The 21,042-nt window shown below is 39.3% G+C and overlaps 1 protein-coding gene across 1 annotated transcript in view; it reads right to left on the bottom strand.

The window, feature by feature from the left end:
• The window catches only part of LOC138624511 (collagen alpha-1(XXIV) chain), an 81,199-nt gene that overhangs the window by 23,162 nt on the left and 36,995 nt on the right, over positions 1-21,042 (bottom strand). The window contains exons 15-31 of the mRNA XM_069704773.1: positions 19,982-20,035; positions 19,618-19,662; positions 19,151-19,204; positions 18,675-18,728; positions 17,671-17,724; positions 15,721-15,774; positions 15,577-15,630; positions 14,594-14,638; positions 14,207-14,260; positions 13,237-13,281; positions 9,407-9,460; positions 8,282-8,335; positions 6,294-6,347; positions 5,565-5,618; positions 2,204-2,257; positions 1,971-2,015; positions 667-711 (exon numbers count right to left, since the gene is read on the bottom strand). Coding sequence (XP_069560874.1) covers positions 667-711; positions 1,971-2,015; positions 2,204-2,257; positions 5,565-5,618; positions 6,294-6,347; positions 8,282-8,335; positions 9,407-9,460; positions 13,237-13,281; positions 14,207-14,260; positions 14,594-14,638; positions 15,577-15,630; positions 15,721-15,774; positions 17,671-17,724; positions 18,675-18,728; positions 19,151-19,204; positions 19,618-19,662; positions 19,982-20,035 — 873 coding nt within the window. The remainder of the gene's footprint in view (positions 1-666; positions 712-1,970; positions 2,016-2,203; positions 2,258-5,564; positions 5,619-6,293; positions 6,348-8,281; positions 8,336-9,406; positions 9,461-13,236; positions 13,282-14,206; positions 14,261-14,593; positions 14,639-15,576; positions 15,631-15,720; positions 15,775-17,670; positions 17,725-18,674; positions 18,729-19,150; positions 19,205-19,617; positions 19,663-19,981; positions 20,036-21,042) is intronic.

The raw sequence follows: 21,042 nt of genomic DNA, 5'->3' as shown, positions 1-21,042 counted from the left end.
ATGGTTTTTGCATGTTTCCATCTGTGGAGCATCAATTATTTTATCTTTTCACCATCCAAAAGCACATAAAAACTAAAATCCATAATTTTCTTCATGGCAAAGACAGAAAAAGGGTTTATTGGCAAAATGGTCCTTCAAAGCTATCAAAGATTTATTTATTGTGTGGCACTAAAACAAGACACTACAGTCAGTGTTAGCTATTTTCTTTGTAAATGTCCTACACAGCATTTTTAGCTGCTGAAAGGACAAAATTTATCCTCTGGGATTTTTTAAGTCGCTACAAAAGTAGAGCGATATCATGTACCATTATTAGATGGATATTTCTATCCACACATACATACAAACTGATTTTAGTACTATACTTAAGGAAAAACTTTGCACCCAAGATGAAAAAGAAGGAAACCATGCCCACATGACTTGATGAGCCCTGAAACACCACTCTGTTTTCTTTTATTTATGACATCTTCCTCTTGAGTGCCTTTTATTGGTTCAAACTCTTATCATTATACATAATACAGGCGAAAAAAAGGATGTAGGAAAGTTTACAAGTTTGTTTTCTCCCCTGTAGCCATGGTGATGCTTCCTGTTAAAGTGCAAGATGATAATTAACGCTGTGAAAGAGAAGTTCAGTCGAAAAAAAATAACTGCAGGTTAAACAAAACTTACAGACTTCCCAGGAGGGCCTCTCTCTCCTGGACTGCCAGCTTTGCCCTTTAAAGAGAGAAATCAAAGTTTGAGTGATTTAAATCAAGCCAACGGATTTCAATTCAGTAATGCGTAAAATATTGACAACCCATTAATCTTTCATATCTGATGGTAATTTTGTGTATGTGCTGGGTTTTACAATGATATACTTGATTGACACGTCAAACTTTGTAAATTTCAGATTAAGATAAAATGCAACAGTTTTCACTGGAGGAATGTGTTGTTAATCTGGTTTAAAGCATTCAATTAATTCAGCACTAAACGCTAAAACTGTTAATACATACATGCTGTATGTAGTAAAAAGAAGGTCAACAACAGTTTTACAGCTTTTAAAGTCACTTGAGTCGACAGTCATCAACTAATAAATGTGGCCCCTGCCTTTGCAACGTAACATTTTATCCAAGCCACAATCATTGTTTAAAAAACTTTTCACGATTTGTTACAATTGGATTGTTTTTATATCGTTATTTGAGCAGCATTGTCTGGGAATAATAATTCATCGGTCCATTGTCAAATATGAAAAATAGTACTCAAAATAGTTTCAATAAAATAGGACATTTTGGTATCTTTGCATTACATCAACAGTCCATCAGTTATATCAATTATAAATATGATTTTCCATTAATTACAGCCAACCTAAATGAACAGCACCTGAACAAGCATCACCTGATGCACTCTTAATAGTATTAACAAGTATGTATTTTGAACAAAGGAGATTTCAAATCTTTTTATTAAAACCAGGCATCAAAGGCAGATCTTCGGCTAGATTGTATTTCACTCAGCCCGATCAGTGAAATACAACATTGACTTTTATCTCCTCAGCTTATTCAGCTCAGGTTTCCTCCAGACAAGCTGCCAGCAAAACATGAGAACTGCATCTGGTTATAACCTGATACAGAGGCAAAAAGACAAAAGCCCTGAAAATAAAAACGGATTAAAGGCCCACCAAGCTTTTACAGAGCCCAAGGGTTATTCTAGATTCTGGAGTAAGGTTGAAATCACATGTTGTATGGACTTTGCCATGAGGTGAATGTGCATCTTCAAAAGGGATGATTCAACTTGATGCAGATGGATGATGATCCCTTTTTATGACTGTGCTTATTCTTGGCTTTGGATAAATGAGGGTGCATATTAATGTGCCTTCTTATTTCTTAAGAACCTGAAGCCTCCGTCCAGAAATGTGTTTGATATAAAAGTATTACAGCATCATAGCCACTGACTGAATGTATATTCAACTCTCTGTGGGGCATATAAAGACTACTTACTATGAATCCGGCCTCTCCTTTTTGTCCAGTTGCACCCTTTTCACCCTGCAAAGAAAAATTACAAAAACAATTTGGAAAGGAATTGAGTGTTTTTTAGCCCATGCAGACATTTCCAGAACTACTACCTTGGCTAATATACATGAAGAAGGGCCCATTTCATGCAGAAAAACTATATTTATCCCATTTTAACATTTGAATACTGACACGTTCTACTGGGTGATGTGAATGTTTACCTTGGTGCCCTCAGGACCTGGTTCTCCCAGTGGGCCGTCCGGACCCCGGGGCCCCTGAGCAACATGAGACACACCTCTGAGCGTCACTCCACAAAGAATGAGCATCACATTTTAGCACATCAAAGCATCTTGCACAAGCTGGTATACTGTATGTATAGTCAACACTGAACTGAACTAATGCCAACAACAAAGTAATTAGTCTGTATTCTTTGTCTACTTGGGGGGGCTTCCGCCCTGATGCCACAGTCTACCACCCCCCACAAACATTCCAGGGGTTTCCCAGCACTGTAGCACCACCACAGACACAAGGTGAGATAAAGATCTGTAAATACAACCCATGAGCCTCCTCTTCTCGCCGCTGTCCACTCTTTTGGGACTTTTTTTCACCCTGTGGTTTCCATCTTTTCTCTCCACTTTTATAGCTCTTCCTTTGATGGCTTATCTGCTCCTGTTGTGCCTGATCTTCTGGCTTTCAGTCAGACCCCCATGCCTCCATCATTAAAGTTTAAAGACACGGAAGGCTTTATCTTTCTCTGCATTTGTTCCTTCCTATAGTTCATCTCTCCCTCTGCAATCTTTGATTTAAAAGGTCATTTGAGGTCATGCTTTCTGCCAAATAATTAAAATAAGTGTCGGTGTTAAACTGATTCCTTTCAACTTACACCTCTAAAAGACAGCTTCTGATCATACAGCAGGTTGGGATAAATTATTTACCATTGTTAAAATTTGTAGCTCAGTCAGTCTGAAAGTAAATCCACATGAAGCTTTTCAAAAACTGACTCCAAAATATGTAAATCTGAAAATGCCAACGTTGTCTTTCAGTGTGTAAGAGATAAACTGAAGTTTTCCAAAACAAAGACCTCAGCCACTGCAGAGGGGGATTGGAGTTGTGTGGAACTAAAATTATGAAGACCTTTGGTCACCTTACACTTTCACAGTGATAGTTCATTTTAAATGTTATTATAGCTCAATACAGGTCAAGATATAAATCAGATTTATGTTGATTTTTTCAGTTTACACTGTAAATATACAATAAAGACACTGCAGAGCCGCTGCTTTGAAGTGATTGATTAACATGGAGTGTTTATGGGCTGCGATTAAATCACAACTTTATATTTCTTTAGACGTCTGCCACAATTACAGAAAAACACACACATAGGAACAACTGCACTGTGTTTTGGCTGTGTTAAAACACAGAATAGGTGAAACAGAGAACAGGAAGACACTGCAGGTGTAATTTGGCTCAGTAACAAAATGCGTGTAGTCTTCTTAAAATAACCTTCTGCCATCTCTAACTCCAGTAATCACACATTTTAAGGATCAAAACAGCGGCATACACAACACAGCTGTGGCTGTTAACCTGAATTTGATTTTCGCAGATGCCTCGAACATTTGATATCAACTGATGTACAGCATAGAGGTTGGCTACGATTGTTTCCCCGAGTGAAAAGAGAAAAATCGAATTTCACTGTGGGCAGAGATCTCTACAAAAACAACTTGAAAACAAAGATTTCTCCCCCTTGAAAACTGTGTTTTAAAATTAGATGGAGACATACTGTGAAAAGTAAGCAGGCAATAAACAATGTTTGGTTACAAAATAAGTATCTCAAAAGGCTTTAACTGCAGCCAATCCAATAAACGCTTAGATACAAGCAATGGCCCACATCACTACACACAGTTTACATGAATATTTCTGGAGCAGATGAGGTGAGTTTCACTGTGAGTGATCATTAAAATGGTGGAGAGGAGTCAGAGTTGGACAGCAATAACTCTTGTTTTTTAACTAGATGTAAATGTGTCCCAACTGTAAACACCAGATAATTCAGCACCAGGTTATTCATTTTCTTTCCTTCATTTTGCACTCTGAGTTTAATCTCTTATCAAAAAACTAGTGATGAGAAAGCATGAAAGTTAATTTCTGACACCTCTTCCAAAAACAAAAGCTAGAACAGGACTTTGTTTCAAAGGATGAGCTTTTGAATTTTTTTCCTGCCCCGTGATGGATCATATGTTTTGACAATAAAGGCAAACCACGGACGAGGAAGAGGGAGGACACCTATATGTCACCTCAACAAGACAGGAAATGCTACCACAAACTGACATATGTGTGGATTACAGTGAAGAACACAAGTTGCAGCTTGTTAACCGCTGCCATATGTTTTGGTTGGAAAATGCTGAGCTGGAGAAAAATAAGTGAACAGATGATAAAAGGAGGTGGTTACAGACGAGTGATGATGTGTGAGAACCGAAGCAGTGTGGTAGAAAGCTATCACTCATTACTTATTAATATCTCTCATTCATTTACTTAAATTTCCTGAAAGGACCCAATTTAGCACAAGAGCTTTAGTCACTGCATTGTTTGGCAGCCTGGCAGCGGACATAAGCGCATGCAAACTATCAGTTTAGAAAAGATTTAAGGCAAATTTTAGTATTTGTATTCTTCAGGAAAATAACATTTCATCTGAATATTAATGCACTAACAATACTGTGAATATTCAGAGCTGTATGAACATTGTTTCTTGCCGAATGTTTGGGCCACTACTCAGGAACTGCAAAGTATTTCTGGGATGAATATAATGTTGTTACTTTAATAGATTAACTTTATATTGAATTATGTAATGAGTGTCAAAAGCGATAAAAACAAAAATTGATTGCATATTTGTTTCCAGGTAAAGCAAAAGAGAAAAATACCCTAAAATGATTAATCTAAGGTGTTGCTGCTTGTTGTATTTTTATAAGGCAGTTTCTATCTGTGTTTTTTCTGTGACTTATTAAATCAGACTTTTAACAAATTTTCAAAGTATGAACAGGACTCTATTAATTCCGTACCATTACATACAGTTATTATAGGCGTATGCCAACACAACATGATTACTGTGGTATACATTAAGCTGCATTAAAATATTCAATTCTACCCCCTTAAATTGCAGCTGCTTTTAAATGTAAAGTGAAATTATGAAAAAAAAAAAAAAAATCCAAGAAGGCCCAACACAATTCAGTCAGAAATAAGGAACGTGTCTTTGCCTCATTGTCATTCTCCTCTCAGCCACATGGTGTCCCACCAGTATTACCCCATCTCGTCCATTTGACATCACTATAATGTCCTCGAACTTGAGATTCATAGGCCTCATGAAACAATTATAATTGCACCAATAAAGAAGCTTAGGCATAGTGGAATGACAAGCACATGTCTTTTAATTGCTTTAACCTTTGTTTTTTATGGGAATGAGGCTGTGATGTGAAACAGACAACCAAAAGTCTGATAAGTGAACTTTTCATGGTTACATTTGAAGTGGGCTCGCATGCATAACTAACAAGGGATGGGTACAAGTGATGCCGAAAAGGTAAAAACAGCTCTTACCACTCTGCCCTTTGGCCCAGCGATGCCTGGACTCCCCCTCTGTCCCTGTAGACCCTGTGACAGGAAATAAGACAGAGGACAGAGACAGAATTAACATTAGGACATTGTAAAAAAAAAACATGTTCTGATGAAACAACAAATCTAATTTTTATAAATATTTTTGTATTGATGAAGTTAGACCAACTATCAAATACATTACAATATTTAGATTAACTAAATAGGCCATAACCTCACTATACATCATCACAAGTCAAGTAAACTTAATGCATATGCAGAATTCAGCAGAGCTACTGAACAATCAGCCAGTTAAGACTAATTGCATAAAGAAGTTTACACTACATTGTGGAAGTCTAATACATGAAATGATCACCCTACATTTTATATGTTTACAAAAAACACTACGTTCCTTCAACTCAGTTTAAGGGTCCAAGTTAATCTTGCAATTTAGGCATATATCATATTCAGCCAAGTCACTGAGAACAGTGTGAGATTAAATGCCTCTCAGTACTAATGTGTGTACAACTAACTCTAAAATGCAGAAGAAGCAAAACAAAACAAATGTCTCACAAAAAACAATATGCATATACCACAGGGAGAAGTGCATGGTGTAAAGAAGTCTGTATTTTCAATTCATACAGTCAATATAGATTTACATGTTCTTCTTTGCATATCAAGGCACAAAAACACTATTTGGGTACAATGTGGCGGTGAAGAGTTTATGACACTTACAGATGCACCTTGCATGCCGATGTCACCTGGACCTCCTGGCAATCCTGGATAACCCTTATACCAAAACAGAGCAGACAAACAGTATAGAAAGGTAGACAAGAATCACTTTTTAATGGTATCTGATACATGGGCAAGCAGAGTGGTTAACACTATACAAATTACCTATGCTGCATTAGTGCTTCAGAATTGATCAGTGACTAATGGAGCCATACTGTGCAGTAAAAAGTGTTTACATCTGCAACTGGAAAGGATTAGGAGTTCCCGGTAGAATTGTGTTTAATATTACATTGTCTTACAATGTGCTAAAAAAACAAAACAAAACAAAAAAGCTGGCTGTTGGGGTTTTCATTACCACTCATTATCTTCCAATATTAATATATAAAGTAATAACGGCACAATAACAACGACAGTCTGTAAAGACAATGGTGAGTAAGATTTGAAGAAAATGCTAATCCCTGCAAATCGTCTTTAAACAGAAATAGAACCTCCTGACATGATCAATGTAATCTGTGATAAAACAGCCCAAAGCCTTCACAGTGAACTGTTACTCCTTGTTAATGTGGCTACATTGTAGCACACACTGATTCACACAAATCACCACAACTCCTTACATAAGTCACAAAGCTCTGCCTCAGTCAGACAAACAAGGCAGCACTGATTCAATGATCTTGGTATTAAGCCAGCCAGCAAATTAGTCATCCTCTCTTCAAGCCAGCCAATCAGTCAACCCGCTAGCCACTCGCCCAGCCATTTAGGTCAGGACTGGGGTGCAAAGCCACACACATGGAGTTAAACCACGGCCCCAGGACAGTGAGCGATGCAGGCCAGCCTCTTTCTAAGACTAGTGGAGGATTGCATCAGACAGCGGAAACATGGCTGCACTCAGCATCTATTTCTTCTTTGGGGGATCAGCACTCTCAAGAATTTCATGCAAACACATAGTGACACACTAGAGAGTGAATTAATGTTTATAAAATGAACTTGTAATTAACCTGTAAATTCAAATACACAAAAATCCATCAGATTCAGGCAGCTTCAATATATTGCATGGATTTAGAGATGACAACAAAATACAAGGATGAACCTTTATGCAAATTTCCCTAATGCAAAATCAATGAGCACTACACTCTTTCAGCCTTTACCAGGCTTCACAGTGTTGTATGAAGGCATCAGTCTGTAGAGGATATTGTTATAGGATAGTCAGTAAAACACAACCTTAATCACCCCAGCATTTGACACACTTAAAATTGGACAAATGTACAATAAGGTAGAAACTGGGAGTCTAATTCTCTATTCAGATTCATGCCAGAGTATACTACCAAACAGTTAGTAAGGTCTATCACAGATAACATTTTTCAGTTCAGTTGTAGATTTTAACAAGTCATTGGGGCTCTTTAAGGTCTCCTCCTTGACAAAAAGAATAGACAACTGTAAAGACAAGTCACAGCCAAAGAACAGCAGAATGTGTGGCCATATGTTCAAAATGCTATGACATGGTCTGACAAACAGAGAGGCTATTTGCTGGCCTTTCTTTCACATAGCCTTTGCCTTTTTGTTAAAGGGTTGTTAGGTAGGACACAAAGTCTAGTCTTTAGAATTGGTCACACAGAACAGACAGTGATTCAAAACAAACACATTTTGTTGATTTAAACTAATTTGATACGCCTGAATTTTGCTTAGTTTGTATCTACAAAAGTTACAACGTTGAGGAGTCTGGAACCTTTTAGGTCTCCGGTGGGGCTGCTTTCTTTTCCAAGAACTAAACCTTTGCGGCTAAGTAACATCTGCCAAAACTTACAGCCAAATTTGCTGAGCTCAGTTTTATATTCATCATCCTCATACATTGGTTTACTGAACAGTATGTCCAAGCTCTGGTAGGCTGTTGTAGCATTGCTCATTTCTTGGGAAACCCTTTTTCACAACACACCACAGCTCTGAGGTTTATCAACTCTCAGACAAAATTACAATTCAGCAGAATATTCTCTTACCCTTGGCCCTTTCTCTCCGACTGGACCTGTTGGACCCGGTGGTCCTCGGTCCCCCTGGTTGAAAACAGTAGAAAAGAAAGAGAGAGCTGATCATTAAACTGTGCCCTAAAACCTCGACACTGAAAACCCCACCGCAGCTTTACCTACTCTTCTCCTAATGAAAGCCATGAAACTGGAGAGAAGCTTCCTGAATGTAGACAGTTAAGAGTGACAGCCGGCTGAATGGAGTTTACAGCAAGTAGCTTTGAAACCCCTTTGGTGGCACTCTGCACAGTGTTAAAGGCAAACGCAACCCTGAGTGAGCAGGAAAGCTGCCTGGGTCTTCACTTCAACCCCTCTAACCCTTATGTCAGTGATGCTTTAATTCTCCTTGATCTGTGCAACATATGTAATGTACGAGTACACTTCCAGTTCTTGTTGCACTTCCATCAAACAGAGAGATGAAGGCAGTTTTAAGGTACTGTATTGGAAACATTAGTGTAAATCAGAGGGTGGTACTGAATTAAATATATATATATATATATAATGTGAAAATAATTTGCGGGCTTTGTGGGGAAGGCTAGTGCTGACAAACTGAACCATGAGGAGGATTTTGTGTGAGAGGAGTAGGAGGACAAGCAAGAATCTGACAATGGCTTCCCATCACGGGAACATGTTCGGACAAATGGGGCACCTGGATAGGAAGGAGAAGGCGACTGGTTGAGGTAGAGGGCAGGGGACAATGAATTTGCATTTTAATGAGCAACAGAATTAGATATATACATTAGCTCAACGACCTGTCTATGACACTGATCAGAAGCAATAACACCTTAGGGCTTCTGACAACAAATGACAGGAGAATTTGCCTCAAGAGGTCGGTCAACGATTAAATGGTAATTTTCTTTTGGATTTACCTTATAATTGCTTGCTCCAGCAGAGGGGCAGAGGGTTGAAAGGCAATAATGGTGACATGGATTTGACAATATTGTTATTGATGTGGATGCGAGAGTGTTTATATAAGCATGTGTTCCGGGGCCTCTGGGGCCTCAAGCCATGGCTGCTTAACATAATTACAGGGTTCTGACACTGACAAGTGAACAGCTGAAGCTGTTTGACAGCCTAATGACAGAGAAATACAGCTCTTACCTTTTCACCGGGAACTCCTATCACCCCAGCTATCCCAATCGGGCCAACAGGGCCCTGGAGAGGTGAGGAGAGGTGAGAAGAGGAGAGGAGGAGAGGATATAGTGTTAAACACAAACACATCAGGAGAAAGTACATCAGCATGAAGGCCTGATTTTCATTCATCCACAGCTTACTTTCCAACCTGTCATGACGTCTGGAATGCAAGAGGTCATAGATTACAATGTCATGCTTACGTAAGCAAAAAAGGTACGGTACATAGGGGTGAATACAATTTCACTAGTGCTACTTCTAAACAACAGAGATTTACAACTTTACTTTTATTCCTAAAAATACACGTTTTTGTCTAGTCCGAAAAGGTGTAAAATTACCTCATGTGTAACTAAACAATAACACAGAAACAAAGCCCAAGTAAACACATCAATATTTGCCAGTCACCATGGCACACGTATTTCGCCACTAAATCTGTTTTACAACCCACATGGAAATGACAATAAGGGGTAATTCAACAAAGCAAGACAAAGCTGAAACCTTGTTGTGACTGCTGGAACTAAACTATTGTCTAGAAAGAAGGACTGAAATATATTTATGGCACAATAGCAGGGAATTACTACTTGTGTACTAATTTCAAAGACAGAAGAAGACCGACTCAATACAGATGGCACCTCCTTTTACAAACTACGTCATAAAGGAGTCCTTATGGGGAAAACACTATAGCTAATGTAAATGTGGGACTTATCAGAGGAACTTAACCTCTTCCAGATCAGTCATCTGGGACAGGGGCTATAGTTTGGACCACAGCCAGCCTCTCCAGCAGAGAATTTGGAGCTCAGGACCAACAGTGAGATTTATGGGTGGCTGGTTAGACATTCAACCAGAGGGCAACTGTGTTTCTGAAACATCGACAATGTGGTAACATTTGTAAACCAAAACGTAGTGTGAAAACTGTTAAAAGTATGAAAAGTGATAACAAACAGGAAGGACAGAAGCGATGCAGGAACATGCACTTATCACAAGCCAGACTAAAGCAACAGTGCTGCAAGTGTTCAGCACCACAGCGCATGCACTAAGTCATTGTAATAACTCATTTGACTGTCCGACTGCAGACCATAGTGGCCAACCACTAAAGCCACTGTGGTCAGACTGCGGCTGCATGTCGTGTGGACCAATTTTCTGTGCTGCGTTTGATATATTTGTGCTTAACATAGGTAACTGCTATTCTTGCCACAGAGGCCCACTGTGTGATTATGCACCACATAATCACACAGTGGGCCTATACGTGTATTCTCATTTACGTTTTTTCTTTTCTAATCTCCTTTTGAATAACTCAAGAGAAAGAGAGAGAAAGCATCGGTCAGAGAGTGAGACGGATAAAACCAGACAACTGAGATAAACAGTGGGATTTTGTTCCATTTGCTATCCCCTAACTCGGATAAAAAAAATAAATCTGACAGCCTGAAAGTGTTACTCACGTATCATCACCTTCAGAGTATTATCCAGCTGAATGCAAGGGACGAGGTTGAGCTATGGTTTAGTAGCAGAGTGCCAGTAAGAGGATGCAGCCTGCAGGCATGGGAATGGGAGCTCTAAAGTGACCTCAAATCCCTTAATTGGAACATGAAGTGGGGCAATATGGTACCCTGTATCATTTAACAGAAGGAAATGGTTTAAGATGGTTTTCCATGAGACGGGGCCTTGACATGGAAGCTTTAACAGTAATGTTTTTGAAGGTGATCTGGTTTCTCAGCCAGCACAGCCCGTGTTACAAGAGTACTGCTATAACCATTAACCTTACAGTTAGGGAAGAAATACAGCCCAAGTCACAAATTGTTAAGAGCATTAAGGTTCTCCCTCACACGTGCCTCTTTTTTTTTTCATGCACTCATGCAAGTACACAGAGTCAATGACATGGAAATCAAAGTGATTAAGTTGACATATGGACCACATTTCAAAGCACACTTGTAACTGCAATTGGTAATTGAGGACTGACACATGTTTTATTTATCATGGACTTGAGAGTGACAAGAAAAAGGAACCTTCAGCAGCTAATCTAAATTTGAGAAAATACACAAGGCTCTTAAAACCTTCAGTAAAACTTCACTTGAAACAGTTTATGGGGGGCCTCATTGTGACACAGGGGCACTCAGTGAAGACAGGTGGACTACGGCCTCATTGCATCAACCCCGGTTTAACGGTCTTTCCTGGTTTCTTACACATCTAGTTTATCTGGAAAGGTGATGTAATGGCATTCATTAGAGCCTCCATATGTTTTAGAGTTTTTTTTTTTCTTTCTTCTCTGCACATCTCCATGGTTCCTGTTTGGCTTCAAAGGCCCCTCTACTCAGTAACTGCTTAATGCCTCTCATATGTGCGCTGCAGCTACACAGTCCAACATGGCCCACTGGGTTGCCTCTACTATGCACAGAATGCAAATATTAACATTAAGGGGCCTCTGGGAAGGACAGACATAGTGTGGATGTTCAGAGCAGTTGTGTTCATAACAGGGGTTTTACAAAGGGGAAACATGTCCCAGCATTTTTCTATGTGTCTGCGAGTGTCTGTGTTGGGTATAAAGATTTAACTGAAGCATAAAACTGACAAGACATAAAAAAGTAAATAAATAAATAAACTGGGGGTTTCCATTAATTGATTCCTTAGAAACGATCCTAACACAGATGTTTTGGTAAATTTGCAAAGCCACTTGATGAACAAAGACAAACATTAAAAAGTTATTTTACTTTGACAACATGGACCCCAACTATGATTCTTGGGCAACAGCAGACGTTAAGCACACTTTCACAGGCTTTGAGCCGTAAACAAGTGTGCAAACTAAATGAGGTCACTTCCATTAAGGATTTCTGATTGGTGTTTCTTCTGCTCTACTGTGGTCTTCTGCCAATTTTCAATGAAAACACTATTTGCTGTTGGGAAAGGATACAAATTTCACCTAACATTAAAAGCAGGTCAGGAAGACCTCATAAAGTGCCCCAGTAACTTCCTCTACAGTTGCCAATTCATACACTTTGTGGAAGCTTTGAATCATTATCTTCATGTAATTAATTAATCAATGAATATATTCAAAGAAAACTATTACAAATATGTAAAGGTGTAATATCTAACTTTTCCACACAAAAAAGAACTAGACCTGTGTTACATATTTCCTTGAGTTGTGTATTTAAATTATCCCGACTGTCTCCAACAATGTTCAAAATCTGTAATTATAAATTAAAATACCAATCCATTTCATAAGGTTGTCTGTCAATGGCGTCAAATCCATTTCACCCTCTTTACTTGCTATAACTTCAGGGGAAGCCAGACCGAAACCAGACGAAGAACCAATGACAAGATGATACACACCGGCTACTGGGGGCTGGCTGATGGCTGCAGCTAATGATTGGTTTTCCATGGTACGGAGCTGCACTTCTAATTCAATAAGCCTCACCTCCTACACAGTAAATAAAGTGTACATATTACACCGTTATTATTAAAGGAGGCAGATGATTAACTAAAAGCAGGATACAGCAAGAAGAAGACAGCAGGAGAGGGAGAGTAAGCTGTTAACCTAAATATATATTTTCTTTAACAGTGTTGCTATTGAACAGTAACAACTCCCTTAATCCCACATTACTTCAGGTTGTTATCAAACTCTATCTTTTGTTACGGTTTTGGCTGCGAGATACAGAGCAGCGGAAATGACATACTTTGCTGAAGCTAATAAAAGCTATACCACATGCTCCACATCGACACCCCTACACAGGAATCTAAAGAAAAGCCACTAACCCACAGTGTGGTGGCTGTTAGTTAATGTCATTAGAGTTGTGAAAGCAACTTACTTGTGGTCCGATTTTTCCAACATTTCCCGTGTCCCCTTTCTCTCCCTGCAAGCAGTAAACATCAAACAGTGTGCTGGTTAGTTTCCTGTAATGAAACAGATCTCAGCCACCATCCTGCCTCACCGCTCACAGGATATTACAAGTGTAAAAAAGGAACACACACAGAGACTGCATGGGACTGTGAATTATTTTCATGTTGCTTCCTTGATTGTGGTTCGCCATCATGTATGATGATGGCCCTGAAAGAACTACATTTAATCTTCTAATTAAGAGCATGTTTACAACACAGTAAGTCTCGGCAATAAGTGGGTCACCAACATGGAGACGCCGGCACTCGGAGGGAAACGCTCGGCCATAATTTAGAATAATAAAATCTTGAAATACATGATATCATGATCATGGCACTGCATTTGTGGCCAGCTCAAAAGCCAACAACAGCTCATAAAAACAGCAGATACAGTAACTCCCCAGAGCAATGTGTTACAACGAAGATTCTTTCATTTTTCCTTAAGTACAGTTGAACTGCACCCATTCAAAAGTTTACATGAACCTAGTTTAAACTGTCATAAAACTACAGAGGTTAAAGAGTTTTTGTAAATAGAAGTTTGACTAGTCTGTCTGAGGTTTTTTTTCCTGTTAAAAGAGAGTTTTTCCTTCCCTGTCGGAGGTTTATCTTCCTTAAAGGGGAGGTTTCTTTTCCTCCGAGCTTACATGGGAATTGTTGAATTGTTGTTCCTCTGTATAATGTTGTATAGTTCTGTTGTAAGTGTAAGTGCCTTGAAATAACCTGTGTTGATTTGGCGCTATATAAGCAAAGCTCAATTTAATTTAATGGTTGATAAAAGCTTTAAGCTTCACTACTCCTATTTATTTTTTACATTTGTTAAATGAAAAATAAAAAATCTTAAAAAGACTTTACTTCTTCCTTTAAGTACAATAGTCAGTTTCTACATTACGAATTTAGACTCACCTCTAAACCCTCGGGGCCAGGTTCACCAATGTAGCCTTTCCTTCCAGGTCTCCCCTTCAAAGACAAAAAGAGAGACAGACATACACATGTGCATGCAAACACACACACACACACACACACACACACACACACACACACACACACACACACACACACACACACACACACACACACACACACACACACACACACACACACACACACACACAAAAGATTAGATCAAAAGATAGCAACCCTCAAAAAGTGTTTATCACGTCCCATCTCAGCTGCCTCCTGGTAGAACATATGAGCAAATTGTTTTATTCAAACCACCTGCAAGAGGCTCAGCATGTGTGCATGTGTGTGTCTGTGTTTGTGTATTGAGTGTGTGAGTACGGGAGTTCTTACAGTAGGGCCAGCGCTGCCAGGTGGGCCAAGCGGTCCTTCATCACCCTGCAGAAAGACCGTACAGTTCATCAAACGCGAATATTCACAGCCATACACACAAACCCACACTCGCATATGCACAGCACAACCTTACTGTTGAGTAAATACAGCTGGCACATCAAAAACATGAGCAAACGCCCAGTTGTGTCAGAAAATGTTGATGTACAACATAAATTCACAAGATAGGTACGGATACCAACTCAGTAGTAGTATGAATTCACTCAATGCGTGTTAGAAGGACATTTGCTAACAAGAGTCTCACTTAACTAATGTGATTTTAATTTTTTTTTTTAAATTGGACATAAAATGAAATAATTTTTACCGAAGTATTACAAAGTAAACATGCTTTGTTACTTTCCACCTCAGCTTTTGGGCATTAAGCCCTTCTCTCTGTACTCCTCTCTGACTAAGGTGTGTGTGTGTGTGTGTGTGTGTGTGTGTGTGTGTGTGTGTGTGTGTGTGTGTGTGTGTGTGTGTGTGTGTGTGTGTGTGTGTGTGTGTGTGTGTGCGCGCCTGCGAGCGATAGAGAGAGAGTACATTGGCCAACTCTACACCTTTGTGAATGGGTGCCAGGTCAATGTTGTAACATTCAGCACAACAGAAAATGATGTGTGCGTTGTACACCTTCCAAAGGCTTCCGTTTCTTTTTCCAAGACTGGAAAAAATTTCAGTCTTGTTTTTATAAGCACCCAATTGTGAATCATGACTTCACCCAGTGGAACATGCCCCCGAGAGATAACGCGGAGGAAAAAAACACTCCCACTAGGATCTGAGCTGCAATGATGGAATATGAATAGATGCTAAATGAGAGGCCCTGTGTTCATCAACCTTGCCATAGTCTAACCATCACATGCGGAGCTGAGCCACATTTTCCACTTCTCTGTATCAGAGAATCAGGAACCGGGCAGAAGTGTAGAATTAAGTTGGGTGTTAAGTTGTCTCACCTGCGTTTCTTTTGGCCCCGGCGGACCTTGGAGCCCTCTTGAACCCTGCAAACCCTGAAACACAGACGAATGCATGATTTCCACAGGATGAACGGAATGGATGGGCGGGTGGATGGACAGAGAAAGAGAGAGATCCTGTTGTACCTTTGGTCCAGGTGGACCGTTGGGCCCTGGTACGCCAATATCCCCGGGAAATCCCTTACAAAACCAGCAAAGAGACATTATTATTGTACAGTATCATTATGTCACCTGGAATGAGTTACGCGGCTAATTGGTTGACTTTAATTTCAAACATAAATTTGACTCATTGCCCCTCTGGGTACGAGGTAGGAGGGGTAGGAACACACTACATTTAAAATGACAGGTATAAATTAGGCCTTCTGATACGCTGATGTATTACAGCAATGCTGCCTTGAAAATCACTGACGGCGTCCACCATAAATCTGTATTAGACAGATATTTGGTCGGAGCCTTTGAGTGCAGGCAGGCTGATAGAAAATGTATGTAAAAATAGTGATGGATTGCTACTGAACCGATGGAAGCTGTAATCCTTCAGGCGTACCTGCCACGACACAAACACTCGTTTCAGAGCGATATGCCTTCAAGCTGTGACCTTTGTGACCTTTGGTCATGTGGCATTCCTGAGTGCAGTGTGTCTTTGACATTTTCTATGCTTTTCACGTGCTTCGCAGCATCCACAATGACCCCTCAGACAGGAGCAGGAAAAGCAAGGTGCAAAGTGTTGGTGTTGCTTCAACGCAATAGATGGAGGCTAAGAAGTATCGGGGCTAACAACATGACTTGATTATTGTCTCCGATGCCTACACTCACAAACTCTGTTTTGTATGAGAGAAGGGCTGTATACCAGTGTGTCCACATAAAATCTAGTATCTTGCGTTATTGTAATGATACACTGATGATAGAGTCAAATTAATGAATCAACAGGACTTAACTGTAAGCAGTCCCAATAGGCTGAAATCATATTGCTGGCCTTTTAGATTATCACATATCCAATGTCTAAGTGGAACTGTCGATGTAACGGTGGCAAGTGAAGTAAAGGTAATAAAAAAGGTCAAAAGGTCAACAATTGACCAAAGTGAAAAGACACTGGAATTAATCATCCAGTTCAGAAAGTGTCATTGTTATCTATCACATATTCTAGTACATTTAGAAAAATATAGTCACAACAAATCACAAGTAACCACAGCCAATGCAGTGTTAAACAAGACAGCATATTAAATAACTTTAGAACAAATTTCCCAATATGACCTGATGTATTACTCAAAGAAAGCTTGGGGACTGACCAAAATATAAAAAATGTCTAAAACAGTCCAATTCATTCTCTGCAGGTTATAAATACAGTAAATTACATGGCAATCCCTCCGTTAGTTTTCAGCACAACAGATCACAGATCAAAGTGAAGATCCAGCAGAAATAAATCAGGGAGTCACACAATCATTGATAATTATAGGAACCATGAACGCTCAGCAATCTGGCCAAAACAACAATTTGTTGATTATATTTATCAATTAATTGATTATCTGGTATTTAAACAGGGAAATAGCCATCACATCTCTCGATTGTCTAGAGGCGGTACACTGCTCATCTTCAGTTATAAAAAAAAGTCACCCAAAATTGGAGCTAAAACGTGACACCCGTGCAGTATAGTCAAATTTAATTTTTTCAGCTCCTATAACCCCCGACGGGGACTTTTGTACCTCTCTAATGTTTATAAGTGTTTATAATCTTGAGTGGCAGCAGCAATAAAAGAAACCCTCGGACCTGAACACATCACATTACACACTCTAATTGGAAAGTAAAGATACAGGAAGATGTTTTATAGCTGCATCTGTGCTGGCTCAGAATCAATCTTTCCTTTACTCAGCGTACAACACTGTGCTGCGGTACAACAAACATATTCAAGTATCTTTTTGTCTTTTTGTCAATCATGTTTCTGTGCATTTAGATATCTTGCCATAATTTTTCTCACTGACAAAAGTTTTAATATTTTAGTTTTCTCCCCTTTCACCCCACAAAACAAAAAACAGAACCTGGACAGTTAACAAATAAAATGTAATACTGAACACATCCTACCTCTGGTCCTGGAGGCCCATTCGGTCCTTGTGCCCCTATTTCTCCAATTTTACCCTGTTTACAACACAGAAATGACAAATCAGATAAGAAACGTTTTTGGAACTATTTTGTTAACCTTCTGTCTGAATTCTCTCCTACAATACTACTTCCTCACTGGCTCCACTTCGATAATGTACAACGTATTCTGTATATATTTTTTTCAACATGAAACTATAACTTAATGTGATGGTACATAATGTTCTTATAGGCATTTGATACTATTCAATTAAAGCTTAAATACACTGAAGGGTGTAGCGTAAACAGTAAACAAAGCACTGCTCAGTCTCAATTTAATGCTGCATGTACACTTTCGGTCACTCTGTCAGTCATTAGTCACTCCCATATATCTCTTTAATAATCTTTATTTTTAATACTTGATCAGACTTTCTGGTTTCACTACAGGCCTGTAGTGGAGAAAATCAGTGAAAATCTATGCAAACTAAAGCTGTTTGCTGAAACAATACTGAATTGATGTAGGCTGGATTGTGTGAACTACGTGGTAGTACAGTGAATCTTCTTTCTCTTTTTGTAGTTACAATGGGATTATTGTCTTTCCTTGAAACAGCACCTTGACCTGTTTATTAATAATCCTACAGGAGATTGTTTAGTGTGTCATCTTTTTTCTTACTCCGACTTTGGTTCTGCTGACAAGCAAACAAAGAGCTGTTTATTCCACTTTTTATTTTTCCTCATCGGCGCTTTCTACCCACAAAGTAGAAGATAAAGCTGATGTGTTTTGGCTGTGACTGAATTAACTTCAGTTTACGAGCCAAAATAAAAACAAAAAAACAAGAAAACAGTCCAGACCTCATTGCGGTAAATTATGTTTACTTGGCTTTGACTATAAAAGCTGAACAAAACCTGGATATAAAAAAAAAAAAAACGTCGTAAACACACAAACATGGAAAGGCTAAAATAAATAAGGCTTTGGTTGCACAGACACATACACACTCACACAAACATACCGGTGGTCCTGGTTTCCCTCTGGGCCCAGCGAGACCAGGTGCTCCAACAGCACCCTGAGAGATACAGACACAATAGTCTTACACTGGTCACATACTATTTGTGTTTGTTTTCATCCATTTTCATATGACTGAGTGCATGTCTGAATGTGCCCATGAATACAAACCATTATTCAGATGGGACAAGCATTATGTGATGGTGTCATGTGATTAATCAATCAACATCTGCATTTATTGAAACACAAAGAGGAAATTCTTCGACAGATTCTGTTACTGTGCAATTATTTGCCAAAGCAGGAGGAAAACAAAGATGAATTTTAGTTGTGTTATTAGGGTAAACATGTCTCTCACAAACAATGAGTAGTGTGCAGGGATTTTTTTTATTTATTTATTTTTAAAGTAAAGTCATGACTGATAAAATCTATTATTTTTCATAAATTGTTGCCACTGGATGGCATCTTGTGTGATAGGACACTTACCTTATCACCTTGGTAACCCATCTCTCCTGGCTCGCCCCTTTGTCCCACTTCACCCTAGATTTCATAGTATCATACAGAGATATAACACAACACTACCCTGCTACAGCGACCACAATACGAACGCAGGTAAGTGATAGACAATATCTCTACATGGGTCAAATGTACAATACATGCATATTGTGCAGCAACACCTCACGATAATTCAGTTTGATAGCAGCTGGACTTAAATATTACAAAAACAAATGTCTCCACTGTAAGGCACCATTCAACTTAATATGTAGCAATATCAGTAGTTAACATTAAGAACTGCTGACACAGTTTATTATGATATTGAATCTGATTTTTGCACTGGTCGATGTGTTATCAAAATGTCTATAGGAATTCCTTCTAATATGTCCAATTATGCGAGATGGGCTATTGACACATTACATACAGATGCACTCCAATAATATAAATATTTAGATCACCTTATCACCTTTCAATCCAGGCAGGCCGGCTCGTCCTGCTGGGCCCTGCCACCGAGAGAAGAGAGGAGGGGAGGAAAGATGAAGAATCAGTCAGTCCGAGAGAAGGAGGGAAAACGAAGGAGGCCGGTCAAGTTTTGAAACTAATTTGTTATAAAAGTTATTCCTCACGTTATGTTATCTTTATACATTATGACAAGTCAGCATACTGTACTCTATGTATACACGGTGATACTCAATGACTTAAATGTTGGACGTGACCCATCATTACACACACACATTTTACAGATTATCTAAATGAACTAACAGCAGAGTGCAGAATTTTCCTAAAATTTAGAGCATCAGCAGAAGCCTATATCTATCCTACCTGAGGTCCCACCAGACCAGACAGTCCTCGTGGTCCCTCAGGCCCCAGGTCCCCCTGTGGAGAGAAGGACACAAAGGAATTTATGCATCTTAAATACACAGAGCCATAAGCACACACTTCTCAAACTGTCCCAGGCTTGTTGTCTGACACTCGATGTCATTTCCAACCCTAAATATTTCTGATCCCCTCCTAACCTTATTCTGGCATGAACACTAGCTGCTGTTTCCTACACAAAGCATTCCTTTCTGTCACAACCTTACAACAGAACTAAGCAGTGCTGACAGTGTATCCAGTCGCTTTGTAAGGGTCCAGGCTTTGCCCTGCTTACTACTTCCAGCCCACAACATCCACTCTAATTGACAGGGGCGAGGTGAGACCGACCAGAAAATGTGTCTGGACCGAAAAGTGCCCTGCTAAAGTAGACATGCTGGCCACTGATGGGGTGGTTTTTACTGTGTCTGCGCTAACTGGCAGGAGCAATGATGTGGTGACAACAATGTGTGTATGTTTAGGTATGTTTGAGCACACGCACACACACACACACACACACACACACACACACACACACACACACACACACACACACACACACACACACACACACACACACACACACACACACACACACACACACATCAAACTAAATACAGCCTTTGCACATGTACTATATATAGGCATGGAATCCTGTGTGGTCAACTTTTTATTGAGGAGAGTTGTTTTTTTTAAATACTAGGAAGGGTTGAAGGTAATGGGAGTAAGTGTGAAGAGATGTCCCAGGTAAACAGGGAGAAGTAAAAACAATGTCTGCGCTAAACAAGGAAAGAATGTTGAACACGAATAAATACAAAAACAATGGGAAAGTCTGAGCTTTGAGTCGTTTTGTTTTTTTTGCAGTTAAAGGCTTGAAATTGAAAAGTTCCTATCAAAACAATTTTTTTTTTTTTTTTTTTTTTTTTTACTAAACTACCACTACAAACAACCAATCTACTAGTCTGTCCAATGTACAAAGAATGTGAATAAGAGGTGAGTAAGAGAACAAGGACTACGTTATGTCATGAAGT

Source organism: Brachyistius frenatus, unplaced genomic scaffold (genome assembly GCF_029030835.1).
Source record: "Brachyistius frenatus isolate BFR_SWC_R1_liver_20210118 unplaced genomic scaffold, ASM2903083v1 Contig_52, whole genome shotgun sequence".
NCBI lineage: Eukaryota > Metazoa > Chordata > Actinopteri > Embiotocidae > Brachyistius > Brachyistius frenatus.
Note: the sequence above shows the minus strand (reverse complement) of the source record. Positions and strands in the feature narration are given on the sequence as shown.